At 46.3% G+C, this 27,127-nt stretch overlaps 1 protein-coding gene across 10 annotated transcripts in view; it reads left to right on the top strand.

Moving 5' to 3' along the window:
• The window catches only part of SEC31A (SEC31 homolog A, COPII coat complex component), a 52,331-nt gene extending 34,230 nt beyond the window's left edge, over positions 1-18,101 (top strand). For 2 of the 10 annotated variants that reach the window (XM_044428384.1, XM_044428383.1), the window contains exons 21-29: positions 1,291-1,383; positions 2,088-2,217; positions 3,770-4,120; positions 7,944-7,991; positions 10,974-11,032; positions 11,330-11,605; positions 13,877-13,996; positions 15,713-15,784; positions 17,560-18,101. In XM_044428384.1, the coding sequence (XP_044284319.1) occupies positions 1,291-1,383; positions 2,088-2,217; positions 3,770-4,120; positions 7,944-7,991; positions 10,974-11,032; positions 11,330-11,605; positions 13,877-13,996; positions 15,713-15,784; positions 17,560-17,739 (1,329 nt within the window). In that variant the 3' untranslated portion in view covers positions 17,740-18,101. The remainder of the gene's footprint in view (positions 1-1,290; positions 1,384-2,087; positions 2,218-3,769; positions 4,121-7,943; positions 7,992-10,973; positions 11,033-11,329; positions 11,606-13,876; positions 13,997-15,712; positions 15,785-17,559) is intronic. The other 8 variants (XM_044428385.1, XM_044428389.1, XM_044428387.1 and 5 more) reach the window with 8 other exon arrangements.
• Positions 18,102-27,127: the final 9,026 nt, after the last annotated feature.

The raw sequence follows: 27,127 nt of genomic DNA, 5'->3' as shown, positions 1-27,127 counted from the left end.
TGCTCAGGGAAAGAGTTTCATCCAGTCTGCCAGATCTTCTCAACAGATGCGCCTTCATGCCCATACTTGCATGCCCCTGACAAATGCAGTTTGAGAATTCTCAAAGCTGCTCATTTTGTGACATTGTGCAAACCTAGTTTAAACTAACCAGGATTCCTCTCATAAACTGAGTTTGAAGTATGGTTACAAAAATAGTGATGTGGGAATCCTGGTTAGCATTCAACATACTCATGCCAGTGCCTGCATAATATTAAGGCGCGATTAAAGAAAACCACAGGATGGGTATTCTGAACTTTGGCAAACCATGGTCGGTGACTCATCTTGTTATGGCCACATCCAGGCTGCTGCTGTTCTACAGAGAGAACTATTGTGGTACCAAATCGCCAAGTGTACTTTAAATGTAAATAAGGCACTTTTGACTGGAAACCTATGCATCTATTTAAGTCGAGATGTAGATTTCCCCCCACAATGGTTCTGACTCGAACACCAAAAAAAGGATACCTCTGTGGGTGTGTGACACTTAAAAGCACACCAGTGTGCAGACAGAAAGTAGATTGCTGAATTGGCATTATAAAATTCAAATATTGACAAATGCCGAAGACACCATTATGGCCATTGTAAATAAATAAATGGACCAAGTATTTTCCTTTGTGCTTGTTAATTATATAACAGTATTCATCAGTTTTTGCCAAGATCAAATGTGTCGTATATACTTTTAATACCCAGCAGCTGTGGTGAGGTATAGAGCACTCAAGTGTCCATCATGAGTTTTGTACCCCAAGTCCTTCACTTGTATTTTTGGGATGTCATGATGTTCATGGGTCCCTGTATTAATATCTTAACAACAGGCATTTCCTTAAAATCATGGCATACCAGATTAGCCATTTTTAAGCAGTTTAACCTTAAGAAGTATGCTTCTGTGGAATTTTTTCATCTATAAGGCATTTAGCACCCAGGCCAGAGTTTCCCGTTAATTTTTGTCTGTGGCAAATGATGCAGAAGAACAGCATTGCCAGAAGTCGCATGATCCAGCTTCTTCTTACAGTTGCAAAGCACTGCTGAACGTTGGCTGCCTTCCCGTGTGCTCTGTTCTCCCACTTGCCTTCTTGCTGCTTGGCTCTAGTGTGCTGTGACCGCGACCTTGAACAACCCTTCTTACTATATGGCATGAAAACCAGAAAAAAATATGAGTGTGTGTTTGAGTATTCTGGCTGTTCTGACAACCTTCAGGTTTCTATTTTTCATTTTTGTTTTATTTTTCCATGATTGGTATCTCTCTGTTCAATTCAGGTTAGAGTTGCCCCTACTGTCACTACCTGGAGTAACAAAACCCCCACTGCCCTTCCCAGCCATCCTTCTGCAGCCTCTCCCTCTGAGACACAGGTATAACATTCATTATTCCTCTTTGAGCAGGACCTGCTCCCCTTTGATATGCCTTGTAAATACCGGCACTCACACATGAGCCCTCAGTGCCCCTCCCCTCCCTGAAACGCACCCCCCCCCCCCCCCCAGTGAGTTCCTGGCTGGATGGGGAGCAGTCTCAGGGTGTCGAGTCAATCAGGTTTCAGTCCATGTCACCATTGCCATATTTCAAGATCCCAAAGGAAATGGTCTCCAGAACAGAATCAAAGTTTGAGTTCAGGCAATAACCCCCCCACCCCCAGCTTTAACTGTGAATAAGGGAGGAGAGATAGACTTAAGTCATGTAATGTTCCTTGCCTCCCACCGCTAGGTTTCTCCCTAACAAATACCACAAATGGTTTAACCCATAGGAAGCATCTTGAAACAGATTCTCCCTCCCTGCAGGCAATACATTAGGTTGTCCGTGGTCACCAGCAATTTCACAAATTGACATTGCCAGATTGGTTGCCTGTTTCCTAGTCTGTCTTTCCATTCAAAATCTCTGCTGAGCAAACAGGGTCATGCGGTGAAGGTGGGCAGTAGAAAGGAAGTAAACATAGGCTAAAGGTTGCTGCGAGTTAAGAACATTTACGTGTGAAAACCCTAATCTCAGGTCAGTCCTTCATTGATAACTCAGAGCAAACCTAACCTTATGGTAATGTTTCCCTCTTCTAATTGTTTCCCAGGGAGAGAACCCGGCTCCTCCTCCTGGGTTTATTATGCCAGGGCCCGTCAATCCGAATATACCACCCCATCAGCCTGCAGCTCCGGGCTATATGTACCCGCAGGTGGGAGCACGACAGTCATATCCACAACGTAAGTACTGGCAATCTTTCCCTCGCCCTTTTTCTCTAGCACTCAGTTTGTGAAAGCAGATTGGCTAGAGCAGTGTGTGATGATGCATTTGTACAATTTGACTGGTCATACTATAAAGCGGAGGTGTTTCAACAGAAGGGCCAAATTCAGCTCGGAAGAAATCCTCGGGTGATGCTAGTTCATTCTTTCAGAATGTGAAAAACCAAGAACCAGGACATCCTGGTTGGTCAAGGGAAAGAGTTCGAACCAGGGAAGAGGAGTGGCTGTTTGGGGAACCAGAAAGGTGGGATTGGGACTGTTGGAGTGCCAGCCAGCCTTGGCAGGGACCTGAAGTTCTGACCCCGCTGCAGTGCAAGGATGCCAAGGTAGTTTGCGGTGCGAATCTAGCCACTCCCACTTGGGAGATGTTAATTGCTCTGAGGCTATTCAAAGTGTGGTAGAAGATTAACCCACTATTTCTTCACTCCCCCATTTTTTTAAAAAATTAAGAAATAATATGATTTTGCACTCCCTTGATCTTGTTTTTAATATCTTAATATAATTTTTCATTCCTCCAACTGTGGCTGAGAGCACACTCTGTATTCAGGCAGGAAGAAAACCCATCCTCCCGGATTGCAACAGAAACTTTCTGGAGCATGACCCACATATGAGGACAGACTGTGGCAAGAGACATTTCTGCCTCTTGGACCACTGCCTGAAGAACAGAGTAGTCCCTGAGAATACCACGGTTGGCTGTCCCTGTTACACAGTAACATTATGGAACCCTGGAGTTCGCAAGAAAAGGCAGAATATAAAGATTTCACATAATGAAATATATGTCAGCTTTGGGGTGTTTTTCTTGCCTTATCCTGAAGGCCCAGATTAGCTGATGTTTTATCTTAAACATTATCTCACAGCATTATTTGAGAGGGCAATTGATGGTCACTTGCCTGGAATCCTGCGCCGTGAATTTTACGCCAGTGCATGGATCTTATCCAGGCTCTCTCTCTTTCGGACCCAGTCCTTGGCCCACTGTATTGTGTGGGTTGCTGTTGGGATGGACAGATGACTCTTACTGCCTCTCAGAGGCATTAAATCAATGAGCTATAGATTTTGCAGTGAAATAGCTGCAATCTTGTGGTATCCTTTGATTCTTCTCTCCTTTCCCTGCCACCTTACCCAAGTGAATAGCTAATGTTACAGTGCCTAGCAGCCAAGGAATGTCTATTCCAGGAGCTGGGGGGCAGGTTGGCATGATTGCGCAGAGTTTTTTGAGTTATGGGCCAAGTAATTGTCAATCCAATGCTAATGGTTATAATTTCAAAGGACGGTATGGCACTCAGCTGAATAATGTGTCTTCTAAATTAGCAAGAGCTAGTTACATAAGTTCTGATGCTCTTTGTTTTGATTTTTCATTTTGTGTAGAGGTTGATTTCAATTAACGAGGAACCCAGCCAAATCTATGATCTGGAATAATTACATGCAGCCCCTCTCTGGAGAGCTGTGTGTTCTCAGCATGAGTCAGACCTCACTTTTACAAACTAACGTTCTCCTTTTTCCCCTCCCAATGTAGCTTGTCAGCCAGCACAGCAGTATTCTTTCGGAACGGGGGGACCAGCGCTCTATCAGCCCCAACAGCAGCCTCTTGCACCTCCTGCTTCAGCCCCCTATGCTAACCCCAACCCTTCTTACATGCCCCCTAACCCTCCCAGTTCCATACCTTCTCCATTGTACCCAGCTCAGCCCCAAGCCTCTCCAACAAGCTTGAATCCAAATTCTCCCCTTCCTCCTCCCCCTCCTCCTGGCGCCTCTTTCCAGCATGGCAGGCCAGGAGTCCCAGCCTCTTCTATGCCGTATGCGCTGCCTCCTGGACCAACAGGTACAGAGCCTGCATCCTGTGAGCTCGCTGCATCCCAAAAAACAGGTCTGCGCTTGAAGGGCAGGGGGGTTGGTTTGGCATTTTGGAATGGGGGATAACATTTTAAATACTACTATTACCATTACTAATATAGCATGTGTTGCTGGCGTGGTTTTCTGAACAGTGCAACATCTCGGTCACACTTTGGTGTTCTAGAAGTGTCATCATCCGCTGATGTATGGCTCTAGAGCTTCCCCACCGTGAGTCACAACATCCAGAAATAGTCTAAGAACTATGCCCTTCGTATGGAGAGAGGACTCTCAAGCGGCTGTGCAATTAGAAGAGAACGGCCGTTCCCCTGCTTCAGATCCTCACATGAGCAGGAGCATCCTGTGTCCTTAGCAGCTCACGGGCGAGCTGAAACAGCTAATCGAGGAGCAGCCAGAGCATTAGTGCCTTGTCCCAGTAAGGTGGCAACTGTAAATCAGCAACATGTAAAGACAGGGAGTTGTCTGTTCTAAGGGCTGTGGACTGGAACCTGGCTCCCCTCCCATTTCGTATGGCCCAGAATTGTTTGCAGGCTGTGCCCTAGCACTCCTGAGACTCCCCCACCCTTCCTACCAGAGAGTGGAGTTCTAACCTCAAGGGCCTGTCCAGCAAAAGCCCCTCACCTGAGATTTCAGGGCGCAAAATTACCTGTGTCAAAAATTATACACAGTTTATTGAATACAGGGATGAAATATGGGTACACGGTATAAACAAACAAAATAAAGCCAACAGGCCCCATTCTTTGTGGCCATATTGGTTCCTTGAAGAGGCCAAAGAATGCTGTGTTGGCCTCCAAAGTTGCTTGGACAAGTGACACATCAGTTCTCCCCAAACCAAAAAGGTCAGGGCGTCTTGCCATGGATTTTATGAATAACCTCTCTTCCACTTTTTCAGAGAGTTTCAGTATGCTCACAGGCTCTAACCCCATTTTCTAAGGCAGAGCTATTTCAGTGAAGGAAACAGTTTCATTTTCACAGCCAAAGCAGCTCTCATCTGCAGAATGATTGGAGGAGCTAGCTGAAAACAGTTATCTCTGGTGTTCTTCCAAACATGATGTCTGTAAGACCCTGAACTTTGAGACCCTAGGACAGTTCGCTACATCACCTCTTGAACCATAATCCCCTCCTTGCATTCTTCCAACAGAACGCATCTAAAACAGGAGGTGGGTAGTTTCTCCCCAGTAGCCCATATCCCTGCAACGACCTCATGGGCCTTAAAAGCCCATAATTTGCTCTTACATCACCATGGTATGGCGAATGAGTGGCCCAGAACCAAAGAGCAATTGTGACCCTGATTTAGTGAATCTTTTAGTCTGGGGCAGCTTTGGATGCCTGGTAGCAGACCTGTTTCTTTATCGATGTCATTCAATCTTAGTACAAATGAGCATGCCATGAAAAGAAGATGCAGAGATTGTACTTTGTCAGGGGTGATGTTTTGTGTGGGTATATATATAAGTTGGGGCTGGGGAACCTTGTTAAGTATGAGTAAATTCCATTTTGGAGGGGTTTTTTTGTGGTGGGGCACATTCCAGTGGTGAGCAAAGCCAGAAGCCGTAGGGGGTAGGGCAAAAATACAGAAAATAGCATATGTAGCTTAAAACTGTTACTGCCAGGAACAAAGCTTAGGAGAAGCCTGGGAGCCTTTTGGGATGGGGAACAAGCTGTGAAAAAGCCAGGAAGTCACCAAAGGATCAGTGGCTGGGTAAAGGGGTGTGTCCCCTCTGAGACTGTCATGCTCAGGCCGGAAGTTTCCCACCCTTGATGCGAGGGAATAAATACAAGAGGTGACTGCGTTTGTTTCAGCAGGGGGTGAGGAGAGCACGATGTCTGAAGATTAAAAAATGTCTTGGCTGCAATGACACTACTTGCACAACCTTGGCAGATTGTTAAGGCTGTTGTCCTTTCGTGTTAGAAAAACGGATTAGAAGAGCACTTGGGAACTTCACAGTTAGAATGTAGACCAACTTGATGCAATTTGCGAAGAGTACCAGTGATGAAAAGCTCCCAGTCAGGATGGCAAAATGTCCCCAATTTGCAAGTGCTCGGTTCACAGGCTGCAGTTCTGTACTCGCCTACGTGGGACCAGCGACCACTGAAATCGGCAGGCGTTGCTTCTAGGTTGATGCATGTCAGGTTGAGCCGTAAGAACAACCACCAGATACTTGAAATGAATTGCCTTATAAGCAGATCAGCTACAGATAGACACGGTTTCTAGGCTCCCAGTAACAACCCAGTGAGTGAAACAGGAATCACTGGCTACAGCATGTGCCAGTGCTCACCACCATCCCTTCTTCATGTGGTTTGCTCAAGGCGCTTGGGACCAGCAAAAAAAGCCGTCCTGAAGTCTGGAAGAGAGCAGGCTTTAGGGAGGCCCTGGCAGCCCATCCTTCATGAATGTGCTGGGCTTCTTAGAGACCCGGAGATCCATCACCCTTTTCCTGTCTGGCTCTGCAGTCAGTCTCCTTGTGGATCTATACATCCGACACTTCAAAATATCTCAGCTTGTGGGAGGAAGGGGTCTTAGCAAATAACATAATTACCTGACCTGTCAGAGATGTGGCAGCTTCCATAACCGTGAATGCCGGACTAATTCAAAAGCAAAAAGAGAAAAGAAAAACTCCACATTAGGCAGGTATCCCCTGGTGACTGACATTTGTCAGACAGTTAGGTTTTAAGCAAAGAAGATATTGCCCTATCACACCCTTGATTTCCTCTTCTCTGAACAGAGAGCATTGTAATTCCAGCACTTTCTGCTAAGAGCCCATTAACTCAGCCTTCAGAGACAGTAACAGTTTTGTATAGAGCAGCTGGGAAAGAGGCCAAATGTGAGGATTTGGAGTGGTTGGGAGAGACAGGGCATTGTCTTCTCAGGATGAATGCAGGAAGAGTGGGGAGGGGCGTAGCTCATGGTTAGAGCACTGGCTTGGCTTGGCATGTAGAAGAGCCAGGAAGGCATCTTGCCCAAAATCCTTCACTGTCAACAATCCTTGGCTGGATGGACCAGGGGCCTGGCTCCGTGTGAGGCACCTTCCTATGTTCTTCAGAAGACACAGGAAGGCAGCTGGCCCAGTCTGGCACATTCCAGTTTGGGCCACTTCCCCGATACGAACTAAATCGGCTAGTTCTAGTTCGCACAGTCAAACAGCTCACCATGCCTTGCTGAAGCGAAGGTAGATGGCCACGTTGAATATTCAAGCCATGCGAACAAGGCTTGCCTTGACACCCAGACCCAGCCAAGGTTGAACAACCTTTGCAAAACCCATGGTTTGTTTCACAGCTTGACTATTTAACAGCCTCTAGGAACGCATCTCAGCCCACTGTGGTTTTACATGAGCCTTGGTGAGTTGCAGCATCTGTCATGCAGCTTTTCAGTATCCACCTTGCTTACATAAGCTGCACTGGGCTGTTGCTGCCTTGCAAGCAAGGTCATTGTGTAGCCACACAGCCGCCTCCCCAGCGTGGTGCCCCCAAGATGTCCTGGCTGTGGGTGGCAGAGTAGGAGATGGTGCCCCAAGAACCTTGCCCATTGTGCCAGGGTGGTTTATTATATATGTAGAAAGGTTCCTTGAATGGAGAAAATGTTATCAAATCACTGCAGGTTGTTTAAGCAAACAATTCTGTATGTCGCACCCTTTCCTCATAAGGTTATTGCTCCAGCCCCTTGAACTGAAGCTGTATGACTTACAGGGTGGTAAAAATAGTAAGAATTGACTTTTCTGGCATGCTCTCTTTATCATTGCAAATGTTTTCTGGTTTATATAAACCCTGAGAAGCTATTAATAATAGACATCAATGGATTTTTTTTTATCACGTCCTGAGTTGTTCTTGCATTTTGTCTGCAGAATATCAATCCATGCAAGATCAAGCCAGTATCCTGCTGGGTGAATTAGGTACCTTAAAAAATGGAAATCATTGAGGCATCAAAAAGAAATATCTAACAAATTGGACTTGAGCAGTGCATGTGACCCCCGAGCTAATAATGCTTGTTAAATTCAATGAAATTTAATACTTGAGCATATTTAATCAACTCAAATAGTTCAAGACAAAAGCAGAGCTGGACTTTATAACCACAGATGTGAACAACTTTTAAAATAGAACTTTTAGAATGTATTACAATGATGTTCTAAAATACTATTTTTTCTGATCTACACTCTTAATTATTAAAAGCCTTTTTTGCAAATAGGGCAGTATGGTTATATTTTGGGATCAGAGTAGCTTGAGTCATCCAACCTTTGAAATAGTTCCCACTGTCCTTCCATTAGGGTTGTGTATATGCTACACTTATTTATTTATTTTGGGTTCAGTCTAGCATCACCTGAGCAGACCTCTGCTTTCATAACAGGGGTCCCCCTTGCTCTCCTCTCCCCTGCACCCCTCTCAAGTTTTGCTGCAAAGGGTCCCACCACCAATTTGTTCTGCAGTCTTTACTATTTTGAGTAAATTTCATCTTGCTCATCTGAGGAGGGAATTGAAGCCTTGTCCTTAACCACTGAAAAGCAACAGCCCAGCTGGCTTCCGTGACTTAAGCAAACATCGCTCACCCACTGTCAGCACATTTTCCTCAGTCGTGCAGGCTAGAATCATGCTTTTAAAAAACAACACAGTAGCAACAAAACAGAGTTTCAGGCCACAGAATAATCCTATGCCTGATACTCAGTTCTGAGCATACACACAGCCTTTCCTTTAGTTGCAAGTTAGCTGCAGAGTCCTATGGAAATGTTTCTCAAATTTCTAGAAGCAGAATTGACTAGAACCTAGATTTTCAGAAAATGGTGACGGCACTTTGCTGAACTTCAAAGGCTGTGGTTACAAACTCCAGTGGTGATTGGCTTTGCTCAGTTAGCAGTATCAGTGGAAGGCTTTCACTGCTTCAGGTGAGCATCGTTTGTGTTGAGCTGGACACAGGGCTGTTATGCCACGGGCACAGGTGAGGAGGCTCTCCATGCACCTGAGCAATACTCAGTTACGCCAAGGTCTATTGCTGCCACTTGCAAATTCATGGCGTGTGCATCCTCGCCTCCATTTTCTGAAGGGCTTTCTCAGGAGCCACTTTTTGGAACCCAAGGACAGATTGAAAGTTAACCCTGGCTTAACTGCTGAACAACCCAGAGTGCCTAAGTTTAGCGATCACAAGAGCTGCCTACAGTCATGTCTCTTGAAAGTCATAAATGAAAGGAGAAGTAAGGAGCATAAGAGGCAGTGAATTCTCACCCGCTCATGTCCAGCAAATCGTGGGTTCACCTTTACATACAAAGTGGGCCAATGTGTACATGGAGCTTCTGCGCATTTATCTCTCCGGGAAGCACCTGTGTATATGCATTCCACATGCAGGCGTGAAGCTCTTTTCTCCATTGAAGGGAGTGGGGTGACATTTCCAGATGCTCGAGTTCAAGGCATTTGAGCTTTAAAGACAAGGAGAAGCAGCATCTTTTGCATCAGGTTATTATACATTCAGGTGGCAAGATTTGCCAATTCACTGGCTGTTAAATGCTCCTTGTGCCAAACAGCTGTAGGTCTTAGAAGGCTATTACAATAAGCATGTTTACAGCAGCTTTGCTTTTTTGATCTTCTCAGTTTAATTTGAACAGGGTTGTTTTTTTATGTTGTCACTGCTGTGGATTTGTAGTTTGCAAGAGCCTAATAATTCTCTTGTATTGATGCAGCAAAATCTAGTTCCCCTTTTAAACTCTCTGCACTCAAAAAGTGTGGGCAGAGAAAGTCAAATTGAGCTGAGCAGTAAGTAATGCATGTAAACCATGTGCTCTCCTTTAGCATCTTCTACTGGTTGCTGATTTCAGCCTTAAATAAAACATTCCAACTACACTGAAACCTCAGCTGGTGAATAATCCTCCAGGGTAAATAAGCAGAGATATTCTGATACTAACAGCCTACCAGTTGCTGATCCTTACAGTTCACAGCCTCCTTTTTCAGATGCAGACTAAACTGCAAACTTTATGGTCCACAGTATCTGGCCTATTCTTCATATTTCTGGTTGTGTCTTAGGTTCCTTTAATTCTCCCTTTTGGATCAGCTCGCCTTTGAAGAGTTTTGGACAACTCGAAGCATTTCACACACCTTGGTCCAAATAAAAATATCGCCCAACTAGGATTCTAGATTCCTTTTTCCGTGAATCAGCATGGCCACCTTCGTTTGTTTGCTTTGGTTTTCTCACGTTCCAAGCGTGTACTTTTCAGTACTTAAAAACAAGCCGCTGTGACGTGGGGTTGGTGCTGTAGCCATACAAGGTTCCCTTCCTAATGCAGTATTCCAAGGTATTGTCCCTTGTTAACAACTTTCAAAACAAATCTCTAGCATTTTTAATTTTGGTCAGCAAGCAAAGAATCATAATAATAATCATCTATAATTATAAATACAAAATAACTATAATTGTGCGTGCTAATTTATTTCTAAATCAATGCCACTTTTGTCAGAATGCATTGCGCGCTAATGATTGGAATCCATTTTAATAATTTTGATCCGTTTATCAGTTTACATTGTACTGTAGATTGCAGAGTAGCATAAGCAAGCCCCACCCCTCTCTCTCTCTCCCACACTCGCCCCCTTTCCAAGAGGTATGTAATCTACATTTTGACGGGGGAAGGGAGGAAAGGGTCACATTGTCAGATGTGCATAAATGCAGACAATGTAGGTGGAGTTATTTTCACTTGGAGATGCAGGCTGAGAGAACAAGGCCAAGGATACATGGAAGGGGTGATGTTTGCATTAATGTTGCAAATGTAAACATGTTCATCCTGTGCATTGCCTTGACCTTGATGAAATAATAACTTGCAAGTAGCAAAAGACCAGTTTTTATCTCTTCCCTGCCCTGATTTTCTAGGACATGCTGTTGATATTGTCTGTTCTTGTTGCAGGACCTCAGAATGGCTGGAATGATCCTCCTGCCTTGAACAGAGTCCCAAAGAAAAAGAAGGTAATTTAGGGGGAAATTCCCATGTACTGAGGTCATTTTTGGAGAGCCTTCTCTAGGATTCTTTGCTCTTTGCCATCATATGGGTGGCAGTCAGAAAGAAGGGGTTTCTCATTAACATCACCCCACCTTTTAGGAAATTTTTTAAGGCTTGACCCTCCATTCATTCATTAGTCTAAAAAAGGCCCTCCTCTAATGTTGCTAATAACAAAATTGGGTAGTAAATGCAAATGCTACAGTTTGCATGACTGTCTGACATGAGAAATCAAGCGCTTTCTTACTTTGCTTCCTCTTCCTCAGGTACCCGACAACTTCATGCCTCCTGTTCCCATCACAGCTCCAATAATGAACCCCCTGCAAGACCCGCAGGCTCAGCTTCAGCAGCAGCCTCAAGCTTCAGCCCCGCCTGCAACACAAGTCCCGTTTCAGCCCTCGCACCTTCCTCCAGGGCAGCCGGTGCTGCAGAGCCCTTTCCACAGCATTCCCCAGCCTGGGGGCCAGACTATCCTGACCCCTGCTGCATCCACACCTAGCATGGAAGGAGCACCGGGAGCTCCCATTGGCAATACCATACAAGTAAGAGGCGGGAGAGGCCTTCCCTCTGGATTCCGGGAGTGTATCAGGGCCCCGTAGGGGATCCTGTGTGCAACGTGTATTGCGGGAACTACATGCGCAAGCCTGCCACGAATAACTGTTCTCTGCAGCATTTTGAGAGACGGGTAATTTTTCCACAGTGGCTGAAATCAGCATAGAGAGGGAGTTGTTTGAATGCAGACCTGTCATGAATCACGCCAGTGAAGACAGCAGGGGACATTGCTGTTATCCCAGAACCTTGGCCCCTGCAGAATGTGCCCCGGATTCCCTCTGGGTGTGCTGCTTTCTCAGAACAGCTGCTGCAGCATGCTGTCCTAGGGAGCAATATTTGGCTCCTGCCTGGCGGCTTGCATGACAGGGAAGCAGCTGTGCACCCTCTTTCCTCGTAAGTGGAGCAAGAGAGATGGACTGCCTCTGTGAGCATCCCCAGGGCCTTGGCGAGTGGGGCAAGCTGGGCTTTGGGCGGGTCTTCTCTGCTCCACACCATGGGTAAGCAAAACCGGTGCCGGCACTGAGCATGACAGAGGTTCGATTAGAAACAGCCACAGCCGGGATATCGGTGGGGTACGAGGGACAGCTGCTGCCTTCTGCCCAAGCCCTGCTTTCCCGGACTCCTGAAGCAGATTGGGGAATGGTGTTCATCCCTCAAAGCCTTTTCCAGCTAGCACAGCATGTGATGAACCGTCAGAAGGGGGCAGAGCCAAAGGCTGAGGACAAAATGCCAGCCTATTTTAGCTTACCTCTTGCTGCCAGCAATTGAACCTTAAAAGGGTACTTGTCAGACTTTTAGAAGGGGGTCAAAGCTGCATTAAAGCCAGATAACCACTAACCAGTCAGCTGTCAGGGAGAGTCGCGTGGCTGGGAAGGAGAGCGTAGGCAAATGCAGAACTCCGGAATTGGCCCTCGGTTTTGTCCCCTCAAAGAGCCACTCATAGCTGCTTATCCTGTCGGGCTGCTCCTGCTACAAGGCACGAGGTCCACCCGGGCCCTCCAGATGTTGATGGACTCCCAGCTCCCATTGCTCTCAGCCAGTTTGGTCAGTTGTCAGAGGTGAGGGGCACTACATTCCAGCCACATCTGGAGGGCTTCAGCTCCCCATCCCTGATCCAGGCAATTCCTTCTCAGTGGCAGGCGTGCATGCAGCATTCCTCATGAGTGGGGAGGCCATCATCTGGTTCGGTCTCTTGATGCCTCCCCAAGCTGCAGAGGAACCCTGGAGAAACAGCTGCTCTCCGTGTGCACGGGAGGTTGCTGCTGCTTCTCCCACTTGTTCTGTGGGAGGTCTTTGGGGCATTGCACTAAGCAATAATCCGTTGGCTTAGTAGGCTGGCAGCGAAAGCAAATGATTCATCAGTGATGGCTCGGGAGAGCCATGTGGGAGGGTGGGTTGCTATGTTGTGGGAGATACTGGCTTCTCTCAGCCTCATTGTAAAGCAAGCCGAATTTGTTGAGCACAATTGATTTTAACTAGAACATATTGGTGTTTTGTACAGAAGTTAATGCTTTCCTTCTCCGTAACTGAATGCAGATTCAAAGGCACTGAGTGCAGAATTTTGAGCTGCTCTGCAGGATACAGTTCTCCCATGATAAGCAAAGGAAGGCACTTGTCCATTTTGCGTTTTCTCAAGTGCCAGCATGGCTGGTCTTGCTGGTGTCCTGAAGTGCCACCAAGTCATCTCTGACTGACGGCCACCCTATGGATGGTCTGTAGTCAGGGCTATGACTGAAAGTGCCCCGAGACAGCCCTGCTCACCACTTGTAAACTCAGGCTTCCTTTATGGAGTCAACGCATCCTCCTTTTCTCCTTCTGCCTTAAACCTTCCCTACCATGATTATCTTCTCCGTGAGCCTTGCCTTCTCATGATATGCTTCAGTTTTGTCATTTTTGCTTACAGGGAAAGCTCTGGATTTATTTGCTCTAGGACACACTCGTTTGTCTTTCTGCTGGTCCTACTGTTAGGTGGCAAATCTGGGAGTGGGGGAGGAACTCACTGGGGGGAATGGAGAACAGGTCTCTTTGCTCAGGCACCAAAATGTCTTGGCCTGATCCTGGAAACAGCCAGGATGGGCATTGAAGACTAGTCCGTACACTTTCAATTTGGGAAGCAAGATTAGGAATAAAAGAACTCCGTTGTTCCAGGCTGCAGTCTTGTACACGACGTTCTGGGAATAAGTCCCAGTGAAAGTCATAGGACTTACTTTCCAGGGGACTTTCAGGGAACAGCCTGGTAAGTCACTGTTCCTCTCTCTTAGCATGTGCAGTCCTTGCCAACGGAGAAGATAACCAAGAAGCCCATTCCTGAGGAGCATGTTGTCCTAAAGACCACCTTTGAAGCTTTGATCCAGAGATGCCTCTCTTCAGCTACAGATCCGGTATGTCTTTCATATGGCTGCAGTGCTCTGTGCCTTTAAAAGACGAAAACATGTCTGAATAGTGTAATGACCAATTCAAAGTTGGTGGCATACATCCCTCTGTAGTGAGTCCCCAGAAATGATTTCCAACCACCAGCCAGGCAAGTGCTTGAAAGAGAGAATTCCAGCTCCCCTTTGATTTGGGCAGTGGGAGAACACAGCTTCAGCTGGGCTCCCAACTGCAAGAGCAGCTCCCATTTAAGTTGAGCACTTCCAAGCCAAATGGTAGAGAGAGAGAGAGAGAGAGAGACAGAGACAGACAGACAGACAGACAAACAGACACTACAGTAGAAGGTTAGCTAAGCAGGGGTTATGGCAGCCAGTGTCTGGGTCCAAGGGTGGGAAGCGTTAAGCTAACTTATCTCAAGTAGGTGGTCTGAGATAAAGGCTTCTGGGCTGGGCAGAGCTGACAGCAAATACTAATGGCCTGGTTTGAGCATAGTGGGAATTTGTAGGGTGTGGGAGTGACCTCAGAGGGGAAGACAGATGGCGTTTCCCTCCACCCAAAAGAACCTTCCAGAGCAGGGGTGAGCAAGAGGTGGTATGTTGGATCCTGCTCCACCACCCAACCTTCTATGCAGGCCCCGTGAATTTCTGACCATAAATTTGCCAGAGCAGGGGTCAAAAAGGCGGTGACTTTGCTTATGAGCATTTTTACCTGCTCCTGTGCCTCCCAGTTTTGGTGTACAGCTCAACAGGAGCAGGGGTTAGGGTTAGGGTGGACCTGGATTGGCAGGTCCCTGGCTTCCAAATGTCGTCCTGAGCTCTAGGTGAGTTTGGGTGCGTCTGCTCTTCCCCTCATGAAGGTCAGAACAAGCAGCTCTCCAACAGATGCAAGAGCAGCCGCAACCAGAGTTGCTTCTGTGCTTTGCTTCCCTCTGTGAGCTTGCTAGATTCTGCTCTGCCACTGCCAGGGAAGAGAGACTCTCTGCTTGTGGACAGCGCTGGATGCTGCCTGGGCCCAGGGGCAGGGGATGAGAAAAGAACCTCTGTTACTGGGTGGTGTGTGAGAGAGAGGGAGGGTGGGAGAAATTACTTGGATTTGAATTTTTCCCATCCTGAAACATAAAAAAGCTGTATAAAGGACAGTGAAAAACCCCTTTGTTGGGCTACTTTCTGAGCAGGGCTCAGTAACTAGGCCATGTGATTGGATGCACCAGAAAGATTAGGCTGGTCACCTTCAGAAATTTCCTGCCAATAAGTCCCCTTTTACTTCCAGAACTATACTCTCCCGCAACACATCAATGCCTTTTCCTGGACCTTAGAATATTTCCCCACAATATCAGGGATAGAATTGGCAGGGAGGGCCCGATGACGCATGCAAAAGGAGCAAGGCCACATTCCCTAAATACACGATGGCTGGGCAGTCAAGATGGGGAAATGACGCAGCCAGAGATTCTGCTCCCCTTCAGCTAGCCACCATTTGGCTCCCTGCTCCAGTGTTGATGCCCAGGGGGTTTTTTCTTCCGAGGGTAAAGTTGCAGATCCCCATGCAGAGGACCAGGGAGCTCAGAAGAGGCAGCATTGTGTCCAGTGCAAGAAGCAGGTGATCCCTTCTGTTAGACTATGGGTACACTGCGTGCATTTTAAAGTACATACCAATAAGACTCGGGTGTTGCACCAGTCAAGTGAGACAAATGTCTACTGTAACGTCCTGTGTTCTTTTCTCTCCTGTAGCAAACTAAAAGAAAACTAGATGATGCCAACAAACGCCTGGAGTCTCTGTATGATAAACTTCGAGATCAGACAGTAAGCATAACTTGTTTCTGTGGTGCATTACCCTTGTGTTTTACAGTTCGTCTCAGCAGCTTTCTCAAGAGTTCCCAGGAGGTCTCCCAACCACACACGCAAAACGTCCCCCATAGAACAACTTCCTTTTGTATTTAGATGTTTATGTATTTTCAGCTTTATTATCCTTACTTTGAACTATCGTGTAGAATCCCCCAGGGATGTTCTGAAGAGAAAGTTAAATGCATTCCTAGGAGTGGATTTGTGCTTCCTTTTTTATGCCAATGTCATCAGGGGACAGTTTTTGAATGCAGAGCTAAATGCTGGCAAATTGGGGGTGTAGTGAGATCAGGACGTCTCTCGGTCCCAGGTCACTGCATAACTCATCAGACCCCTTTTAGGAGCAGAAGCGCCTCCTGGTAAATCGCACTAATAGCTGGTCCATCCCAACCACTCCTCCACCTCCGTGGCAGCCAAGCAAACTAAGACGAAGCAACAAGGAGTAGCCCGGCCCACAGCAGCCAACCCTCAGAACTGAGTCGCCTCTGAGTAGCCCTGTTACGCATATCCACAGTGCCATACAACCACTGATTCACCGATCTGCCATGCATAAGAAGTATGTCCAGTCTTTTCTCCCGTGAAGACTGAAAACATGGTTTGGGACAACACTTAGACACCCCCCCCCCACCCCAAATAATTCATTGTCCCGAAAGCGGCTGCCTTCAGCTTTCTCAGCAGCGCATTTCACAATATTCCTTCACAGTGTGGCTTGAGAGGCGTATGGGATGCCCTGGAATGATGTCTTGCACCGGTGTCCCGTTGGAGCAGGGACAGGCCCATACGTGCTTGCATAGGAAGGGGGGAAGGACTGGTGCCACTACCTCACATCAACCTGCTGCCCTTGGTCTTCGCAAGCATTCTGCATTTGAGGAAGCCATTTCTGTGCTCCCAGCAGCAGCTGCTTCTGACAAGGGCAGATTTGTGAAATGGCCACTTGGAGCAAGCATTAGATCAGGTGCCCTCCAGATGTTTTAAATTATAAATCCCATCATCCCAGCTAGCATGGAAATAGTCCAGGATTGTGGGAGTTGTAATCCAAAGCATTAGAGGGTACTACTTTTTCTACTCCTGCTTTACAGTGTTTGCCCTACTTTTCTCCCTTCTTCCAAGCAAACCCAAACCAAGGCTTACTAATGCAAGTTTTTTCAAGTTGATGCAAGCCAATCTGACTGGCTTCACAGTGCAAATGAAGTACATTACAGGAGTCCTTAGCAAAAGAACCAAGCATAGTTTGAATAATAGCCTTTAAGGAGATGTGACTTCTTGGTTAGAAGTTGATTCCAAACTGACCACTGCTCCTCCCTTCCAAACTCAAATTACCAGCATGTGCTCCTCAGGCGGATCCTTGTGCCCAAGGGTCAAGCAAGTGCTTAGAACACCTGACACCTCCCAGCTAGTCTGCCCTCTTCGGCTGTTGTCCAGCCCTAGGATCTGTGGTGACTGATCCTCCCTCCATCAACTGGGTCACCTTATCTTCCTATGGTGGCTGCACCTTATCGACTCTCAGCTACCGCCTGGCATATCTCTGAGTCCACTGCTCTGCATTGCTCAGCTGCAGATGCCAGCGCCTCTTCCTTGCGTGAGTCAGAATCTGTTCCCAAATCCATTGAAGGCGGTTTTGTGGTCTCTACAGTTGGGTGCCTCGAATGCCAGGGTGAAGCCAGGTTAAGCAACAGTCCCTTGAATGCGAAGGAGATTTCTTTTCCATACGCTTTTCCCCCTTTTCTTTCCTCCAGCTCTCCCCAACGATAATCAATGGCCTGCACAACATTGCCAGGAGCATCGAAACACGGAACTACGTGGAGGGGCTGAACATCCACACCCACATTGTCAGTACTAGCAATTTCAGTGAGACATCGGCCTTCATGCCTGTGCTGAAAGTAGTCCTCACCCAAGCGAATAAACTAGGCGTGTGAAGTGGGCTTCCAGCGAGGAGCGTGCTGCTTTGGAAGAGCGTGCAAAAGGGACCGCACCTCAGCCTCTAGAGCATGACGGGGTAGAAAGCTGGTCACTGCAGTGCCCCTGCAAATGAGCTTCATTTTAGAAGGGCTAGTGAGTCCTGGTGCTGCTGCTTCCTCTCCTCATCTATTATTCTTACCTACAGATAATGTATTTAATTACGCCACCCCATATTGTTCATTTTAAATGCATGATACCTGCTGCTTTGACAGTGGCTTTTAAATACAGGAAAGAGAGAGGAGTTTGTGTGTAAGGCTGACCTCGAAAGAGATTCCTCCCACATTCCTCAGCATCAACCAATTAAAAGTTCCAGATTCTATTTTATGTGTGTGCTGCGTTGTTCCTTATGTAGCCTCCTTCAATTGCACCAATCATCATCAGCTTAATTTTCAGTTCGCTTAAATGTTTCAGAAGCTTTGCTTTTTGGTTGACCCACATGAATGAATATTTATTTTAAGGTGTCTCCCATTACATTGAGCTTCAAAATCATGGACCGACTGACCCCGAAGCGGGCCTCAATCCTTCTGCATTCGACAAATGTAAGAAACCTTCATTGCAGTAGCACTAAACTTGCTCTTCATAGATCAAAGACTGCAAAGTCTCCATGCTCTCCCCAGGGATATAATCACAGTGTTTGATTTCTCAATACCTTGCATATCTGGAGCAATCAGAACAGTGATCTTCAAACTTCTTACTTTCAAGGAACGTTTGCACCAGGGGCACAGAACCAATTTTAGCCCAAGGGTCAAATTTCATTTTAGAAAATCTTTCAGGGGCTGCATTCCAGTGGTGGGTAGGGATGAAGGCAAAGTGGAACAAAACCAGTTATTTAACTTGACACTCTTCCTGCCACTAACTGAGTTTTTTAGAATGGTAGGAGAAATGCACCGAGGCTGGGAAACCACGTTCGCTGGTTGGGGGAAGGAGGCTGGGATCACCTGGAAATCTCCACACGGCAGCCACTGGTCTCTGGCTCTGTGGCTCTGCACCTCTGCTTATTTGTTGCCTTGTCCTTTGCACAGCAAAGGATTCTGCAGCATGTTCAGACCATGTTGCTGGGCCACTGGCCAAGCCCCTGGGTCCTAATCTTCGTGCCCTGGGAGAAACCCAGTGCTCTCGTGTGTGTACAAGCAGAGGAGATTGCTGAGGAGTCTACTGTGCCAGAGTTGGTTGTATGCACCTACTTCGCTGGTCATGCTGGCTGGAAATGGTGGGGGCTGTAGTCTCAATACATTTGGGGCTTACTATGTTTGGGGAGGGTATCATAGAAACCTCATTAGGAAAATTCCAGACAGGCTGAAATCTCAACTTACTGAATTTTGAAGATAATACATTATATTACTAGTTTGCACATAATGACAGCCTTGAGTTAAACAACTGTTGGGAACAGGTGGAAAAGAGCAGGTACACTGCCAGGTGTCTAACAACCTATGATTGACCTGTTCATAGGTTGTTGGGCATGATGCACAAACCCAGATGAAAGGAGCTGTTTAGGAATGGAATGGGTCAGAAGTTAATCCATGATTTGTTGATGGGTTAACCACTGGGTTCTCTAGCCCCTAAACAACCCAGTGCTCTGGGTTCATATGTCATACTCAACCTATGACCTGGCCGATTTTAGATTTTTACTTAAAATGGAGGTGGTTGGTATACTCCAGGAAGTATATCTGAACTCTCCATGGGTTATTATGCCATATGTGCAAACTGGTCCTTGGGGCCATCTTTATTGATTAGATTTGTACCTGCTTTGTTATCAAAAATGGTAGTCAAAGTAGCCACAGATGGGCACAGACTTCAGGTTGTTTCAGTTTAAGCTTGGGAATAAACAAATCAGCTTCGATATTGTATGATAACATTACATATGTGAGATTGCAGGAAACTACTGAAACAGCAAATAAAACTGAGAAATGCTTAGTACTAACCCAAGTGTTTTACATACTACATCCATGACCCTTTCACTACATCTTCAACTCTTTAACTAATGGGAAGTGCCTACTTACACAGTATTACTAGTCAAATATAACTGCAGTAGGCACATAACCTGAAAAAAGCTTGGTTTTTCGTAGCAAGAGTTCCTGCAGAAACAGTTAACTAGCAGTCTCCTCAGCTAAAGTAAACTTTCACCAAAACTCCAATTTTATCCTATGAATCTTTGCTACCAAGCTTTAAATTAGTTTTTAGACAACCCAGTTCAATAGACAACAGTTGTAACCCCTGTTAAAGCATTCCATCTATCGAAATACAATGGTAATTTACACTTTTTCTGTATTTCTGTGAATGCAGGTGTGAGCATAGCTCCTGTTCTTGGATATAGGACCTTCACTTTTGGTAGTCGTTTCTCTTTCCCACCAAGAATATTCTGGAATGAGTTTTGGCAAACTTAAGAAGTCTCTTGGTTTTAATTACATGCTCTGCCCATGCAGCTGCCTCCAGAGGCCTACAACTGATTTTGCTCATTCATATAATAGGCTTTTCTTTGGTACCCTTCATAAAATTGCTCTTTCATGGTTTGCTGTTTAACATTAACAGGACAATAAGAAGGCCAGTACATGCCTTATTTGAAGACATGAGAAGATAGAATTGTGACTTTCCTCTCGGTCTGTTTTACACCCAAGTATTTTCTCTAAGTTCTAGAACAAGAAGGTGACTAGATGTCAGTCAACTACTTTTAGTACTAGTGGTAGATACACACTCTGAATTGGTGGTCCAGCTCACTTCTGCCTCTTATTTCAACCATGATGAAAGTAGATACCATCAGAATTCCCAAGGTTTAGAACCTGAACAGCCCCTAAACCCTGAGTCCAAATTATTATAATTTAGATCAGAAACCTCTAACCTGTGTTCTGCAGACTGCATCTTGATTTATGTAGCACTTTTAAGAGTGCTTTGAATGCTTTATATGTGTTATATCAATAGTCCAGCCTTCCCCAACCTGGTGTCTTCCAGGTAATCCCCAGGCAGCTTTGTATATATATGCAGGAAAGATGAGCCATCTGTCTTTTTAATCCCATCTGCAGAAAGCGGGGAACCATGCATGTTGAAGCAGCCTACACAGTGGCAGGTTTTGGTGTTTTTCTCCCTAAGAGCTACAAGCCCCACACTCTGTTATGAACTACAAGGCTCGGTCATACAGTAGAGGGGCTAAGAGACTGAGCTGTGAACCTGGAGGTCCTTGGTGGAAGTCTCACATCTGCCACGATCTTGCTGTGTAAGCCACCACCATCCTGGCCATGTGCAATACACGAGGAAAAGTTCATTTTACATGGCAGCTGTACAGGCTGATGCAGGCTTTCCCAGTCCTGGCCCTCTATGTCCTTTCTCCACCCCCCTCTGTCCTCTAGTGCCAATAAACTCTTTTCTCTCCTTTGTGAATCTGGGTCATCTCTTGGATACTCATGAATTTTCTGTATTAACAAATACTCTCTATTAACAAATCTTGCAATGGGATATATTAAAACAGAGATGCTGTCTCTCCCACCCCCGCCCTGCCTTTCTTTGTTTAATGACAGCTTTGTAACCTGATAGCCAGGATAAAATAAATGAGGCCAGAGCAGCAAGTAATGTGAATGGCACTGTTTTGTAGAAGGCAGGGGGGTGAGGCAGGAGCTGGTAGAACTACATTTCTGTCACGTCCTCTGTGGTCATAAGTTTATTCACCGGCATTTCTAAATTTTCTCCCTAATACTAGAATGCAGCCCAAAAGGAAGAATTGGCCCTTTCAAGCAGGATCACCTTTCCCACTGATGGCACTTTTTGAACATGAGGACTCTGTGCCATGGGAATTACAGCTGGAATGAGTTGGGGCATCAATCCTAGTGGCTCCAGGCCTGGCTATTGAGCCGAGAGAAGGGAGCCCTAAGCACACCCACCCCAATATTGCTAAACCAGTAAAAACCAGCTGACCCGTGCCCTGGTTTGGATTCCACTTTGCCATGAATGCCGGGTGTGGCCCTGCTCAGGTACTTGGTTTGCACATCACTGAAAACACAATTTCTGCAGCACACAGGGTTTTGCCTGGACTTGCCCTCCAGACGATCATGTAGTTCCATGGGCTGCATGTTTTCCATGCCCCTCCCAGCCTTCTCATGTATCCCAGCAGCCTCTGCAAGCAAAATCGCTCTCCTTATGCTATGGCTTCGTATGCACCTCAGCAGCCTGGTCCTGAGTGGCCCATTGAGGTTTGGAGGTGGGTTCTCCCCCTCCCCACTCCTGATTGTACCTGCATCTGCAACACTTCCCAGAGGAATTTTTATTAGATCTCACTAAACACTTTCACTGTGTTTCAAATATTTACCTGCTTTCTTGCAATTTTCCAAGAGGGAGGCAGGCAGATCATAAGCCTAATAGGAGCAAAGTAAGGGATGACCTGAGTGTTGCTTGGGCATTGTGGGTAGTAGAGTGGCGGAGTGGCCAGTCTTTCCATGGGACTCTATGGTGTTGCCATACCAATGACCATGTAATGGTGCTTGGTTATACAGACACTTAGAGAAGACACACTGAAGTGCGGAAACCTTAGAACAGGCTGTATGGATTTGGGAAACCAAAAGTATCATGCAGAAACACCACACCTGGGTCTGGATGACTCCACAGACTAATAAGGGTAAGAAATCACCATGGTTTGTTGTGTCATGCAAACCCAGCCAGCAGGTTTTAAATTAAAGAGTTGTCTACTTGTGGATTTTCCCGAATTCATTTCTCTCCCACCACCACGCGCAAAGACACACACACACAGTCTGGCAAAGCATCCTTCAAAACCTCCAACTTTTTCACGCAGCTACAGTATTGGCTTTCTGAATTTGATATACATATTCAGCACCCATCATGACAATGACCATGATCAATCAAGTATTTTTTTTTAATCACTCATTCAAATCCTTTGACAGAAAGGTCAACCAGTCAGTAAAATTCCCAGTCCCAGCAGCCCACAGGGAAACTTGTGGGAATAGCACTATATTTTAGCCTGTAGGGCATGCCTCATTTGGCTAAGTGTACCATGGTATGCATATAATATTCTTGTGCCATTGAAGTACCACTGAAACAGATTTACAACAATGTACTCAAAAAACGGAGGGGTGTGTGTGGGAAGGTAACATATAAAAGGATGTGTGAATGTGAGGCGTACACTGTCGGTCTGCAACCAAGAGGTCTTTGGCAGGAGTAAACTAGAACTGAGCACATTTGATCCTGTGAAAAGCTGTCCTGGGCATCGACACAAAATGGCTGATATGGAAGTAATGCTCAAGTAACCTCCCAAAGGACTGAGTTCAAAGGAAGATGCAATCTGAGCCCCACCCGCATCACTCTGAACAGCTCCTTTGAATCCAGTTTTCAGCACCAAGAGAAACTTGATTTCATAGCCATCATAGCTGCTGGAAAGAAAATGTATTACAAATGGTGGAGGTGAAACACTTTGGCTGACACCATTGCACTGAGTAATTCTACATATGAGGTGCAGTAACAGCAGCAGCACATACAAATATATGGCAGTTGCAGTCAGTGTGTTTCTGCCAAAAGTGAGTCTTGGGTCTGAAAAGGTTGGAGGTTGCTTGCTACTGTACGTGGAGGACTTCACCAGTCATCACTAACACTTTGAACAAGGCCCAGAATCACCCATGCAATTTGGAATTGTTGCAGAACATAAGCCAAAGATGAGTCAACAGTGTGATGTGGCTGTAAAAGGGCAAACGCATATGGACAAAAAGATTTAGTGTTGGTGATAAGGCTGCATAACAACATTATTACTGGACACCAGACACTCTTTGGGGCAGGAGTATCTGTGATTTCTCCAATTAATTGAAATTAAGTGTCAGTGGAACCCTCAGCCAGTCAAATCACTGGACAGTCACAGGTGAACAACCAGGCAGGTTCATTATATATTTCTACGTGCACTCAATGCAAACAGTTACCTCTGAGGAGAATTTCAGGTGGGATGGATAACCACACCTGGGTGCTTCAGCTGGGACAAGGGATGAGTTCCTCAAGCTTCTTTTTTTCAATTTTACTATTTTATACTAAGACAGAAACTTCCCAGAGCAGAATTGGTCCAGTGACTGGCATCTCTTTCTCATGTGGAAGGAATGCTACTGGAGGAAGCCAAAGAAAGAGGGTCATGGCTGTCCTTCCTGCCTGCACTTGTGAATGCTTCAGTACCGAGTTGCTCCAAAGATCCATATTTAAAGAGATGCCCATGGCCAACAGCACAATTGATGGCTACCTGCGAGGCTAGTGAAAGATAGCAGTCACCCACCGCTGGCAAAAATGAGGAAGTGACAAAGCAGCAGGCGCCATCTTGTTTTCTCTCTCAGGCAGCAGATGTCTTGGGCTGGCCCTATAGGTAAAAGCAAGGGAGCCTTTGGGGTGACTTGGTATAGTCTCCCACAAGACAGGTTTTGGGAGCTCCTCCTTGTGGATGTATGTCAAAGGATCTCTGATCCATTCGGTGGGCACTGATAGTGGCCATGGGACTTACAAGGCTCTCTCTCTCTCTCTCTCGCTGTCTCTCTCTCTCTCTCTCTCATTTCTTAACCTCAGCCTGACCAAGAAAAAACTCAGATGGAAAAACTGTTCCTGGACTTTGTAACCACTGCAGGTGGTAGTGGAGAAGGTATTGCACCCAAAATCATTAAGCACTACACTTTTTAACCGACAAAACTGAAAAGCTGTGTTTTTATACGCTTTCGAAAAGCCAGGAGAGTGGGGAAGAATGGTAGTTTGGAGACAACACAGGACAAAACCCTCTGAACCTCTATGTTACCCTCCAAAGGGCCTTTCGGGCAGCTGTTACTATTTGGGAAGATTCGCCGCATATGAATAAGTTACTGGGGTATCTAACAGTGCAATGCTATTCCAGTCTACTCAGAAGCAATTGGAATCAATGGAGTTTATTCCCAGTTAAATGTATAATGGTTTGCAGGGTAAAGGTACAATGCAATTCACTTTTAGACAGAAAAAAATCATAGCTGACTGGGTAATGCTGAGAACTCTAGGCCTTTTTTCTGCTTAAACTTGTACAGGATTATGCCCTCAGTGACTCTGACATGCTACAAACTGATGTTTAATAACATAGTCACTGTTATGAAAGCCACAGTGAGCTGTGAGGTATGCAGGAAGCCACTCTGAATATTCAAACCACAACTGTGGTTTATATCATCTTAACCTGGCAAAGGTGGCTTATTGGCATGGTGAGCAAACTATCCTTTAGCAACCTTAAAATAGCCCATGTTTGCCGGGTGGTATGCTATCCATGCTAACAGCCCACCACCACTGGGTTTGGCTAACACAGCATGCCACAGTTATGGCTTGAATATTCAAGAGCTAGCTCATGCTACAACACAACATGGCTTAAATAATGAATTGTTGCCCATGATGTGTTGTCATGTGGTGTGAATCGGGACCAATTCTCACAGTGTGCTTGTTTGATGTCAACAAGCCATCCTGAGAGCCCATGGGTTGTTCTTGGGGTTGCTGTACCCATGATGGGTTGCCATGTCATCTGAGCAGGGTGAACGACTGGTACTAGCACCTCCTTGCCACTATGGCCAAACTCGCCCTGGCTAGGCCACCAGTGCCACCTCCCCACAAGTGCCCAAGTGGCACTTTGAGGAGTCTGCCACTGACTGAGGGTGCTTTGTCAGGACCGAGAGCCCTTTTTTGACTTGCCTTTGCTTCTTCTCCCTTGATCCTTTGTTGTTGCTGCTGAACAACCTCTCCAAATGGCCTGAAGAGTCTCATGTCCCAGTCAAACCCTAGTTTCTTCTCTCAAAACCCAGTTTCTTCTCTCAAAACCCAGGTAGCTCTCCCCTCAACAGTGCCCCCTGAGGGCCCCAGTTTTCACACTCTTGCAACTCTGGCTAGGTGTGTGTTTGCTTTTAAATAAAACTTAGGGTGTCTGTGGACATATAATTGTTTGCCAGCTACTAACAGCCTCTCCAAGGTGCTGCTTGGACACTTCAAAGGAGCTGCCAGGGCTGTCAATATGGGGATTATCAAAGCTGGCTGTCAAGCTGGACTTCATGATCTCTGCAAAATGGAAAGGTGGGGAAAAAAACAGAGGGAGACAAGAATGGCTTGTGATCATGGCAGGGAGGAGATCCTGCTGTGGGTTCCCCAGGAATGTGCCCAGGAAAACTGAGGGGGAAAGGGGGCACACAACCTATGCAGACACACCTTAGAACAACCCTAGAACAACCAACCCACTGTAGCTTATGGGTTGGCATGAACTGTACCCAGTATGTTCTTCTAGTCATACATTTGAAGTAGAAATGAAACATGGATGAGAATGTACATTTGTCGCACCCCAATTTGATCCATTACCCGTTGCCTTTCAGTGTAGCTCTACCCTTCATATAACAATAGAACCCCCCCCACCCACCCAGTAATAAAGAAGAGTCCTTGTGTACTACGTCTATTAAAAGAAAAAACTACATTGGGATTGCTTGGACCTGAATATCGTGATAGCAAAGTTCTTTCCTTTGTGCACAGGAGAGTTAAGGATTAATATTCATCCATGGAGCCAATGAAAAGGGCAGTGGGATATGGCAAGGGAATCCCTGGATCCCCTATTACTTCCTAGGGGCCCAGAAGCTGTATGCCTGCATCACAAACCTCTGCAGCTTTGCTTTATAGGTGGTATCCATGCTTCTCCGGGGTGGTGAGGCAATTTTGGGGCTAGAGCTCAACACCATGGACAGCTCCTATGAACCTCAAAAGAAAAGATGCCGTGGATGAGGAGCCCTGCTGACTCAGGGCTCACCAGCCTCCCTCTCCTGGAAGCCTAATCTCAAGTCACGTCCCAGTTGCCTTTGAACGCACATCAAATGCGTGTTCCTTTGTTGGGCACACGAATATAGATTAATTCAATCTGGTCCATATGTGGCCACAGTGGACAGATGCTGTACCTCAGCCTGCCTGCCCGCCTCCCCCCCCCACCCTTTAAGAGCGCCGCAAATGCTTCTGATTGGCTGTAGCTATGCAGGTCTTTTCTCCCGTTCTCCTTCGGTCCCCCTCCCCTTTTTTCCATCCTCTGTTGCTGTGCGGAGTTCGGCTCTGACACAGCATTAGCATCATGGGTGAGATGCCAGCAACAGATGCTGCACCCCGAGACTTCCATGCATAGATCCCATTCAAAAAGCGGTCCAGAGAAGGAACAGATCAAAACAGGGGGCCGAGCGGGGGAAAGAGTGGGGGAGGAGAGAAGAGGGAGAGAAACCTGACACCCCCCCGCCCCCCGCAAGCGGGAAAGCAGCAGTCGACATTCATTCCCTCGATAAAAGAGAGACTCGCCTCTCCCGGCTTTCGCAGTCCGATTGCCCACCGCGTGCTGGATTGCTTCCTCCCTCTTCAGCC

The sequence above is a fragment of the Varanus komodoensis genome, unplaced genomic scaffold (genome assembly GCF_004798865.1).
Source record: "Varanus komodoensis strain SLA01 unplaced genomic scaffold, ASM479886v1 scaffold2, whole genome shotgun sequence".
In the NCBI taxonomy this organism is placed as follows: domain Eukaryota; kingdom Metazoa; phylum Chordata; class Lepidosauria; order Squamata; family Varanidae; genus Varanus; species Varanus komodoensis.
Note: the sequence above shows the minus strand (reverse complement) of the source record. Positions and strands in the feature narration are given on the sequence as shown.